At 40.8% G+C, this 12,260-nt stretch overlaps 1 protein-coding gene across 2 annotated transcripts in view; it reads right to left on the reverse strand.

Moving 5' to 3' along the window:
* Positions 1–8,642: 8,642 nt before the first annotated feature.
* CYYR1 (cysteine and tyrosine rich 1) overlaps positions 8,643–12,260 on the reverse strand; it is a 58,732-nt gene continuing 55,114 nt past the window's right edge. For both annotated transcript variants that reach the window (XM_066977771.1, XM_066977776.1), the window contains exon 4: positions 8,643–11,383. In XM_066977771.1, the coding sequence (XP_066833872.1) occupies positions 11,250–11,383 (134 nt within the window). In that variant the 3' untranslated portion in view covers positions 8,643–11,249. The remainder of the gene's footprint in view (positions 11,384–12,260) is intronic.

The raw sequence follows: 12,260 nt of genomic DNA on the forward strand, positions 1-12,260 counted from the left end.
AACTAAAAAACAACCCACAACCCTCTTGATGGATAAAGAAGAGACAAAAATGCAAGAAAATTTCTAGACAAGGCAGTCTTAGACCAAATGGGCTACAAGCCCGAAATAGGTCGGAAATGATTTCATTACTTTTGCCTCCAGGTCATGAAAGTTTATTCAGCACTCAACAACAGTGGAAAGCAAAGGGCAAGAAACCCACAACTTTTCCCAAAACCACAAGTCAGCTGCTCCCTTCAGGGTAAACAAAGCCAGTTAAAGAAAACTGTTATCTCCAGATGATATTCACCCTTCATTCACCAAGATAACCTTCTTCTAGGCTCTCTTCTAAGGCAAATTATAGCTTACAACATCAGGCAGAAAGGTAAAAAAAGTGCGCCTCCCAAATCACTTTGATCTTGAATTTTTGGTTTTAAATTCCTCTGGGCTTGAAAACATCCCAGCAACATGTATGAGGATAACAATATTTCCTTTCAGTAAAGGACTTAGGGCAGGTTTGGTAGTCTGTAGTCATCACAAGAGATGATAGTGGGATGATCTTAGCAAAAAGTTTTGATAGTTATGTCTCTGTGTTGCACTCCACCTTAGGAAACAATAAATTTCAAGATCTGTGAGAAGAGCCAATGATGAGCCTTTGCTAAGCTCAGAAATACCACACAGGTAACAGAAAACACGTTAATCACCACTGAATCCAAATACTCCATGGGAGCTTCATCTTCCATGGGAGTTGATGATCAAACCAAAAGGTTTCTTTAAGTAGCATTACCTCTGTTCCAGTATCTACTTTTGGTGGGTTATCAGATCTGGTTCAACTCAACATTACCAGCTCAAATTTACCAGTAACAACATGAGTAATGGCAGCAACAAAGGTGTGGGAGCAAGGAAAGTACAGCAGTGGTCTTGGGTTGTGGTACAGCCTCTCCACAACTGTATGTCCTCTGGTTGCTGATCTGCATGTCCATAAAAATCACACTCCCACGTCGCCATGCAGACTTAACCCAAAGTCTTGCTGGCACATTTCAATGAACAATGCTAGAAATACACTGTAATTGTTGACCTTGTATTCAATACTTCCATGGGCAGAACTGAGTATTTCGTCATGCTCGACAAAATTTCTAAGTTCAAGTCTTCACCCAGACCCTAACTAGATGTTGAATAATTTTCTTCCTGAATTACACAGAGGCTAGCAAATCATACATAAAGGAAACAATAAAAAAAATGCTATTTTGTGATTACATTGTCTCTAATAAATAGGAACTGTGAAAAAGAATTATGCTCAGTATCAATTATTCACACTTCCACCAAGTAACTGACACATCCTCAAGTTACGACTTCCATCCACGCTGGCTATAAAATACCATTTTCACTATGATTGGAATGGCTGTTCCTGGCTGTCAATTAAAATATATATCATGTACCAGGCAATAGAAGGTGACAACATTAGGAAGAAATAACACTTGACAGCCACATGGGAAATACATAAGCAAGAGAAGACTGAAAATTACTGCAGATCTTTATCTACAGCTTCTTACTTTTAAACACTGACCTCCAAGATACAAAGATCAGAAAGATTTATCTGCATTAGAACATTTCCTTTAACTCCTGTTGCTCTAGTTCTTTTTCACAACCAGGATGACTGAAATCTTTCTAAATTACACATTCTATTAAGCATATTCTAAAGAAGCAGCAACAAAGTCATTCTTACTACCCAGCATGAGAAATTTCCCTTAACAGAAATCTTTGGATGTCATTTTCCAGCTCAGAAAACATACCCAGAGTGCACTGGAACTAATTACCTCCAAGTGAGGAAGTCTTCAGGTGAAGTCCAGGGAAAATTTATCATTTTCTTAGTTTTGCCCTTAGATTTAGTGGAATTGGCCTTTCATAAGAGTATGACATCTGTGTAGGAAGAATTTTTTTAGAAGCTGGAAATTTGAACAAAATATTCTCACTTCTCCTGTAGGCACCCAGATATGAAGAAGACTTACCCAAAGAAGCTATCTCTCAAAAGTTAGCAGTCTAGAGACTGCATAGTTGGCCAAGTAACAGTCTAACAGTACCCAAGTCTGGGTGCAGAACATCACCCCTTGGAGATGCTCAGAGCTGCATCCATTCCCTCTCTCTGTGCTGTCACTGGGCTCTGCTGGTGGGCAGCGACTGGCAGAGCTACAGCCAGGGGCCAACCCCACTTTCTCACTCTTGAGGCATGGAAGAAGTGAATGGCAAAGACTTACTTGCCTTTTTCCATTGCTATGGTCAAAAATACCAGTTCATCAAACTGACATAAAATGCATAGCTGTATTTCTGGATGTAGATCCCACTTTGCTTAATCCACCTTCATCATGCATGCACGTCTTATGTGAGGGTCATGGTGAACAGGGCACAGGAAAATCAGACGCTGTCTAGACCAGGAGAGTTACTCTGCTGCTGCAGACAGAACCAATGGCTGTTGTCCTATTTCATTTATGGGACTTCTCATCAGATACCTTGACTATCATGATCAAAACAACCCACAGATGGAAAAGTGCTTTAAAACTTCAGTAAATCTTGAGCTCCAACTAGTGGGATGCTTTGTTTTCCCTCACTTCCCACAAGCCAAGATCTAAGATCTGAATGAAGCCCATTTATTATCCTTATTGGTATCAGAAGGATCACTGCCTAAGCTTACCAGTGAGTATATCAGGCTTAGAAAGGAAATTCTCTGCACTCATCAGCTAGAGAAAGAATGTATGTTGGGTTCCTACTCCTTTTTAAATGAATATGATGCATGTAAGGGATAGGTAGGTCAGCCTTTAGGCTTTAAAGCCAAGCATCAATAAACCTTCATATTTGTGTTGGGACTTTTCCAGAGTTATTGATTATCAAGTCAATCTTACCTTTCTGCAGGACTCCAGTCCTTGAGACATACAGTTTCACCTCTTTGCACCAAATCGCTAGTCACAGCTTGTCCTCAATTTCACTCACTGAAGTTGGCCAGAAATCATAATCAACAATAAACACCAGCACCAAAAGTAAACATGGATTTTAATGTTAAGATTTTTTTTAATGAAAGTAAGTTTTCACTCTTGCCTCATTCTTTTTGCCAGCCTGACCATAACCCTCATTCCCTGTTTCCCTGCGCCTCTTGGGGGGAAGAGATAGAAGGGGGTGGATAGGGGGGAAGATGTTTTTGGTTTGATTTTAGTTCTCACTGCTGGAGCCTGTTATTAGTAGGCAATAAATTACATTGATCTCCCTATATTGAGTCTGTTTTGCCCGTGATTATGATTGGTAAGGAATCTCCCTGTCCTTATCTCAACCCATGAGACTTTTTTCATCATTCTCCCCGTTCTTTTGAGGAGGGGAAGTAAGAGTGCAGCGTGGTGGAGCTCATCTACCCATCAGTGTGAAACCACCACACAAGCCCAGTAGGGAAGGCTTACCGAACTGCTCCATTTTGGTTGTAATTACATGGTGACAGCTGGTGGTAACTTTGTTTTACTCTACCAGCCTCTCAGTTGTGACAGGGACTCTTCATTCTTCTCCATATTCTCCAGTAGATTATGAAGATAGATGTACAGCGATAGCCTAACTAGGACAGCGGTAAATGTCTTAAACATAGGTTCACAATTTGTCAGTAAGGAGACCAAAATTTATCACTCAGCTGGGTTGGTTTACCTCTCAGTTCATCACTTTATGCACAAATATATATGTTGATTTTCTAATCCTGAATCAGATCATTGATCCCCTGCCATTCACCTCAGAGGAAGAGCACCACCAAATGAGGAACAGCAATGCAACACATATGTATTTATTTTCATTCCTAAATCTCAAGAATTTACCTGATTAGGTCTTGGCTGAGGCACATCAGCGGAGACTGCAGTATCACAGCACTTCTTTGATGAATGCCCACAAGAACCCTGCCTTGTTTTTTTTAAGCACAGAAATAATGATGATGATAATTGACAAGGGCAGCCTCAGATGATTTCATAAATTCTCATTATGCGAGGTAGCAGCATCAGAAACAACCTTGTCTCTTAGCTGTCAATAAACGGCAGGTACCGTGGTATCCCTTCATGCCTTGGCAAGTAATCAACCACCCCAAGCCTATTATCATAACAAAGCAGCTCACTGCTATGACAGCCTGTCTCAAACAAGGGCCAGTCACAAGTACACGGGTTTAATCTGCATGTGTGTTATGCATATCCCATCGTACAAGCTATATAATCTGTAGTAGTCGATTTATTATTCAAGTTTCAGGGTATAATGAAATATACACTGAAGTTTTGAGTCCCACTACATGGGTTGACTGGATTCCCAGTCTTAGGTTAACATTTTGTGCAATGAAGCTCAGCCTAGTCACCAAGTTACCACAGGTATACATGAGATATCTAAAAATTAAGCCCAGAAGAGTATTATATATCATCATCAACAACAAATTAAAAACTTCCCAGTTGAGTGATTGTTCACAAGGATCCAGATACAAAACAGACGGCCACGGGTGCCAAAATCAGAGTGCAGCCCCAGGTAAGGTTTGGGTTTCACAGCCACGTGGATTGCTGAAGCACACCCTCCTCTTGTTAAAGGCAGCTGTACAAGAAAGGGACTGGATCCCTCTTCAGAAACCAGGAAGCATCCTGTCAACTGGATAGCTGGAGATACACAGAGCAAAAGGCATCTCTCAGAGGTGAGCTAAACCTGAGGGCAGATGTGGGCGTGACTTCTTTTTCCACTGCCATTTACTCTCTCTAAATTTAATGACCATATTTAGATTTTGGGAAAACTGAGAAAGTGGAGGACTAAAGCTTGGGCTGAGGGTGATCTCAGGATAGCTGGTGAACAGCTGGCATTCCTCCCCTGTGGAGGAGGTGATGTTTAAAACTGGGCTATGGATTACTCTTGTAGAGCCTGATCCTCCCACACTGAAGGTGGTAACACGGTGGGGGCAGGGGAGCAGCCTGGAAAATGTCTTCCTGCGATCAGTGTTCTTCAGAAAAGCTCTTTGGCAAGCGGCGGTAAAATAAGGACACAGCCCTGAGGGATCTTGAGGGAGCATGTAAAATAAGGGCAGTGAGAGGAGTCACCGGTAAAAATGCTGTAACAAGAAAAGACCGGGCAATTTGGATAAACTGGTGAAAGGCGATACCGGTGTCCAGATTAATTTCTGTGAAGGAGGACTTTCTGTCAATAGAATATGGCATTTATCGAGAGAAAGTGGGGGGATTGTTTCCTGGCCGTGGAAAAGTGGCTTTGCCCATGTTAACATGTCTTAGATCTGTTGTGAAGGTTATGGACAAAGATAGCCAACTTTGCATTTATGCAAGAGTGCAAGAAACAAACACTGCCCTGAGCCCTCACCCACACAGACATTTTCCTGCAAGTGAGCAGGCAGCTCAGGTAAAGACCGAGGCCTCTGGGAAGAGAGCACCACGCAGCTCCCACCTCAGCCTCGCTCCTTCTGGCATCAGCTGCTTACCATCAGCTGCCCGAGCAGGCGGCCTGCCAGCTCGCCTCCTTAAGGAGCCAGCTCCATATTACACGCTAGCAAAAAAAGAACACTTTCTTCAGAAACACCTCGGTCTTTGGCTTTCCTTTTGTTTCTCTTGGCTTTACTTTATTCTTAGTCATTGTTGTGATTGCAGTGGCATCCAAAGGCTGCCCTTTCCTAATCTCCACTAAAATACTAATCATGCACAGCATAACAAAACTAATTAATGTTTCCCCTTTCCAGTGCTGTGCAAATATTGAGCATCTAATCTTCACAGCAAACTGGACAGACCAACACCGCTTCTCTGGTTACTGACGCCAGCACCTTGAATAACATTATCCCCGAGTATAAGCTTCCTGGGATCTTCTATGGGCACTCCTCCTGGTTGCACGTCAGTTCCTTAGCACACTTCTTACTCATACCTCTCAGTCTTCCCACAGTGATAGCTACTGTCCATAGCAGTAGCAATCCATCCTCCACAGGTCACAGAAAAGCAAAATGTCTCGATCATGTTGTTTTTCCCTATCTCTGTAAAATGAGGGACCGTCACCCCTTCTTCTTCTAGCCCTCCACTTCATCTAGTTTGACTTCACATCAAACTCACTGCAGAGTGGGAGAGGTGTTTTTACAATAGATGTACTATAATCTACACTTGGACTGGTGTTCAGCTTTTTGGACCTCAGAGGTTGCTGCAATATAAAAACCGCCACTAGACTGGATGTATCCATTGGAAAGTAGCAATTGGGACCACTTTGATAAAGGGTCCTGGTCATTATTTTCTCAAGGTGTTTTGCTGAGTGCGGCCATTTAAGTGAAACTGAAGAAATACATTCAATATCTCTAAATTTTTTACTGCAACTTCTGCCTCAAGGTGTTACTGCTATTGTCTGCTGTTAAATACCTGTTGTGTTTTATTCCAAGGTGACTAAAATATATATATATATATATTTTCCTAGTTACTAAAGCATTTGGCGAGCTTCCAGGATGAAAGTGAATACAGAAATGCAGAACATTTACCATTCAAGTAGATAGCCATCAGTGCTTTATGAACTATTCCATTACATAAAAAAAAATCATTGTGTCTTAACAAAGGGTCTTGAGAACATTTGCTTTAAATTGAAAGAATGTATTTTTACAGTACCAAGAACACTGCTAATATCGATCCAGGTGTTCTGTGGAGCAATCTAATCTTTTCATTGCGGCACTATTGAAAATCTGGTCTTGTACACCGGTGATACTGCGTCTTTCAAAGTTAGCAACAATGAAAAAGTAAATCCTTACATTAATTAAAAAGGGTTTACAATTGCATTAACGATCCTTTCATTGGAGTGTGTCATTTAGGTAATGGCAGCCTAGCATATTAACTTCCCTTGGCTTTGCCTTGGCCTTGTAACTACTCCAACTGATTATTAACTAATTTGTAAAGTCTCCCAAATGGGACATTAGCTCTTAAATACATTTCTCCTGCTGTTTGTTATATATCCTAGAAAAAGTAGACTGTCAGAGAGATAACTGTTTTGGAAGTAGCTTATTCTGAGAAAAAAAAAAAAAAAGGTTAACAAAATACCAGACTAACACTAAGTTTGTGAAATGAATCATGGCTTGAAATATCCCCGATACATGATTATCTAAGATGCTACACACACACACACACACATATATAGATGTATTTTTCGCAAAAGAGGACTGGCATTGGAACATATGCAAGCAGATGTGCTTTTGCAAGTACTTGTAACTCCTGCTGCTTCTAGTCCATAACAACACTCATGCAACCAGGTAATCTTCTAACATGCTAAGCTATGAAACCCAGGAGAAAGGCTCATGGGACCAAATCCTGTACTCCTGATATTATAACCTTCCTTCTGCCTTCTCAATCCAGCCCAGAAATCATGAGCCAAAGGCAGAGCAACCTGAGAGCACAAGCCAGTCAGTAGCATGTAGTCCAAGTATTTGAATCACCCAAGGCAATGCTACATTCATTAACTAAATTAGTTATTCTGTCCACTGCCAAGTGAGAGAAGCAAAAGATCATTTTGGTATTTTTTCTTATTTACAATAATTACTTACAATTGATGCTGCCTCATTTTGCTTGCATGGAGTATGGCTGTTGGGTCTTGATGTCCTCACTGCATTGAAAAGAGATCTACTCATGGTAGGACTAAAGTGTTTTTGTTATGTATTATCTGCAATGTAATGTTCTTTTGTACCTGTGTTGTTCATGCATGTTGGGTGGTGCACAGCCCTGCTCCAAAACATGGGAGTATGGGGACGTCTCTCTGTCGTGTTGGACCTGCAGGAGTGTGATGTGACTCCACGACTGCAGAGCTGGGCAGTCAGGCTGTGCCCAGGGAGCTGGCAGAGGGGTGGACCTGTGGACCTGGTGATCTCCAGAGGTCCCTTCCAACCTCAGCCACTCTGTGATTCCGTGATTCTGTGATATAATGCAGTGCAGGAGACTGAAATAAATCTTTATGACTAAGTAAAAACTCTTTGTACTAACCCACTCATCTGCAAGCTATTCATGTGAGACAGAATAAATGACTACTGGCCAGCAATATCCGAACTGCAGGAACTTTGAGTACTGAGATGCTGAATAAATTACATGTTTCCACACAAAGAAAATAACACCTAAGGTATAACAACACTTCAACTTTTTCAACAGGATTCAACTTCAGTATTAGCAAGTGCTCCCATTTGTTTATGCAGTCTATGTTTATGTTCTATTTCTTCACTTCTATAAATTTCTCAAACTCCCTCCTCCTCTTTGGTTACTTCTTTATTTTTGAAGCAATCTTCACTTGTTTTTGAAAAGAGGTGACTTGGCACTACTTCTACCTGATTTGCTGGAAGGGCAGCTACTGTATGTTTTATCTTCTTAGCAAGGACAAGACATGTGGTCACCTTTGAGAAGTAAAATCATTGTCTGGTACGGCCCAATACATATGGGTCTGCAGAACATAAATTGGCATATTAAAATCAACATCCTCACTAGCTTTTTCATATCAGACAAATAGCTCTCTATCACCACAAAATTCTCAAATTTCTATTTCTGTAATCTTCCCCTGGATTAAGCCATGTATACATTCCAGTTACTTAGGTCACCATGACTTTTATGCAATATCATCAGAGGCAACATGCAATCTCAAAGCTGAAAAACAGAGGACTCCATGGCCAAAGATTTTTAATTGTTTTCCTGAAATGCCTTTTTATTTAAGAAATCTGCTTTGTAACTTGTTCTGACAAATGTCACAGGTGGAGAAATTCTTCCTCTAAGGAGAGATTTAGGATCATTTTCTTTCTTTGTATTTTTCAGGAGACTGGATTCATCAAATACAAACTACTCTTTGATTGGTGTGTCTACATGCTCCGTACAAAGACATGAGATACACAAATGGGAGAAATGACAAATACTCATTATCTACAGGTAATTTTTTGGCACAGAAATATCATCCGATGTAATCAAGGGTAAAGTGCTGAGGTAGTAGCGTAGAAGCAGGACTTTCCACACAGAACACCATGTTTATTTTGTTCTTCACACTGACCACCAGTTCAGATGGGAAGTTTGGCAGGCCCACCAGCACCCCTACAGATGGTTTTGAGAAGGGAGTGCCAAAACCCAGAAGGTTACAATTCACAGGAGGATTTCAACTGTGGAACATCCGTCTTAGGAGAGCTCATGTTAGCAGCAGAGATGGCACAGGACAAAGCCCAGAGAAGTAAGTGCAAAGATAACCTAGTTTAAGATTTGTCACCTCAGAACAGCAAAACAGAAATGAGAATTGTAACTTTCCTTCCTTGGCGAAGGCTCCAAGCAACCAACAGCAACCAAAATCTGTGACACAGCTCAGTTTTCCTCTGACCGGGTTACAAATGCCTGGATAGCTAATGGGTTGGTGATTCAAGGCTCAGTTTGGCCAAGGGCCACAACACAGATCTGAACCTAGAGTGGTAAAGTTCAGATCTAAGGTTCTAGTGCGGTTTTCAAGAGGGTAAGGTTAGTCGTCTTGGAAAGGATAAATACAATTACAAAATCTGAGCAAGAACAGTCAATAAGGTCTTGGACGCAAGAAAGCTTCTGAATAAGTTTTGTACTCAGAGTTAAAAGGTTGCTTGAGTTCTTCCCTGAATTAGGACTGAATGCCAAAAATATCTCACTTAGGGGGTGACGAGAAAGTTTGTTATCTGGCTTCACAGGGATATGGATACCACCTTTTGCAAGCTGTTTTTCAGTTCATTAACGCGCTGAAACATCTGAAAAAAAAGATGAGGGCTATACTGGAAAACATTTAAATACCTTCAGATCTCCAGGAATCAGTGGTAACCTGAAGCTTCTCCTCTGAAATGAACTTGATGCCACAGCTGTCCTGAACCGTCTTCAAGCAGGTGTTGTATTTTGTCACATTCCAGTATTTTGACTGCACAGTTTTCCAACTGCTCAGCTACCCAACTCAAACTAAGTGAGTTCAACACATGTAAATCCCTGAAGAGAACCATTGCCTTTTGGTTTGCATATAAAACCAGTCTTGTCATTGAAGGATGACGCTTTAGGATGAATGATGCTTTAGGTAACTGGATACTCTGTTCTGAAATAGCTGCTGCTGAATTACAGTTAGGCCAATAAGTATATGGAAGATTTTAAATCATTAAGGTCTGTACTTTACATAGTAGAGATTGAATAATTTTGAACAGTGTGCATGACAAATGCAAAAAATACTACTTGGTGACTTAGAGTTTTAGAATGCCCAGGACAACATTCAAAAGTAATCTGATGCTCACAGTCTCTCTTCCCATCTCTTTGCTTAGGCTGAATTTCATTACTACTGGAAAACACTATGATTTTTTTTTTTTAATTTAAAAAAGGTCTTTACGCAATCCAATTGAAACACAGATCTATGATGTTTTAATAATTGATTTGTTTTTCTTCTCCCACTTGTGAATTAATTTTTTAATTAAACTCCTGAATTAATTTTTTATTAAAAAAATCAAAGTATCATTTGGTCTTAAAAAAGGCATTGTGGCATTGTCCAATGTATACGGTATCTAAGTCCAGGTAAAAAGTTAATCAGCTATAAATTAGTGTAATTCACATATAAAAATGCTCTTTATGTTTACATTTTAGGCCACAAACTAGTCTCAACTTGTTTAAAAGTAGGCACTTAAAACAGCCTGCACTTGGCCAAAAATAACATCCATCATTTTTTGGTTACTGAGTAACTCCCAACAGCACTTCTCTTTGTAATACACTTATCAGGTCAATATGCACAGCTGATCATCAGTTATTATCATCCTGAAGTAGAAACTCAAAATAGCTTCAGTCTTCCTTCTTCTTCCTTATTCCCCTTGTCTCACGGAAAGGTGTATCACATGTTTGAAGACCACCGTTGGAATTTTCTCCCAGAAGAAGCCCCAGCAGCTGTCTCTTGTGCATTTGAAACAGACCTTGTTGAACCATTTGCAACATTTACATGTTCCTAAATGGGAAGACCACGGCTCCCATGTGTTGTAACAGGCTGCAGCTGAGGCTAAACACTGGTATTAAGGGCTACTCATTAGGCACTGACTTGGAGGAACTTTGGTCACACATTGTTTAATCATGAAATATGATGGTCCAGAGTGGACACTATTTTTCTTTGTCCTGAGCCACGTCAACCCTCCTTGGTTATTTCATCATCTGACCAGATGTGTTGATGCAGACCCCATCCTACTTGTCCCTGAGCCAAAAATATTTGTTCCAACAGTGCTGGCTGTTTCAACAGGTAGTTAATATCCAGGTGAAGCCATGTAATTATTTCCCTGAATATCCAGGGTAAGGAGGGGGTGGGGGATACTGTATTGAAGTCTGTGGAGTTGGAGTATATGGTGGAGGTAAATCAACTGGGTACTCCATTTCATATTCATAGCTGTACGGTGGTGGAGCCACTAAAAAGGGAGAAGGAAGAAGAAAGAGTTAAAAATTAATCTTTTTCATATGCAGGCCCCTAAGTATTTTCTTGTTGGCATTAAGATTTCCATAGAACAGATGTAAAGTCTCCTGACAACACACGTGCTTTTTTTTTTCTTTTCAGACTGTTGCTATAAGTCACTTTATGTCAATGCCAACCCTTGCTTATTGCCTTTTACTGCTTATCCCTATGCCCACAGACATGCCACAGACATGTTGTGCTGCTAACAGGGCTTGAGTGGCCATATGGCAAAAGATACCAGGGTGGTGTGGCAGAGAACTACACTTTTTCAGAGGAGGGAGGTTGGGTTTTCATCAGATCTATTCCCTTTCACCCCCTTCACCAGCAACATAGACTTATGTTATCTCAAAATGGTGGCGTAGCCAGGGCCTTCACTGATCTCTACAGATAATCGGAACACCCTCTGGGTCCCCAGGACATGTGTGCCATGCCATGCCAAACACAGTGGAAAGCTCCTTGCAGCACAGCAGTGTCACACCTGCTAGGGCAAATGCTGGACATCTTTCCAGGACGTTCCCAGGTCTCAGGCTGAGGAATAACAGAGCTTTCATCTTGTTCTCCCCAAAAGGGACACCTGAGGAGAGCCCTGTGTTTGTAAACCAGATCAGGCATTTAGAAAAAAAAATAAATATATATATATATATATATATAAAGAGGCAGCTGAAAAGCTTTTCTTCAATTACTTCTGCTAACCTTAGAGAAAGATTAATTCAGTGATCACAAAGACAGTAAATGTTGCAAAATTGTATGTATGGTAGGAACAGAAAGCCCCGTATCAAAACCCCATTACAGCAGTCTACAAATTTTAAGCTTGAGTCTGCCTCTTCTCAGCT

This window comes from Anser cygnoides, chromosome 1, assembly GCF_040182565.1.
Source record: "Anser cygnoides isolate HZ-2024a breed goose chromosome 1, Taihu_goose_T2T_genome, whole genome shotgun sequence".
In the NCBI taxonomy this organism is placed as follows: Eukaryota; Metazoa; Chordata; class Aves; order Anseriformes; family Anatidae; genus Anser; species Anser cygnoides.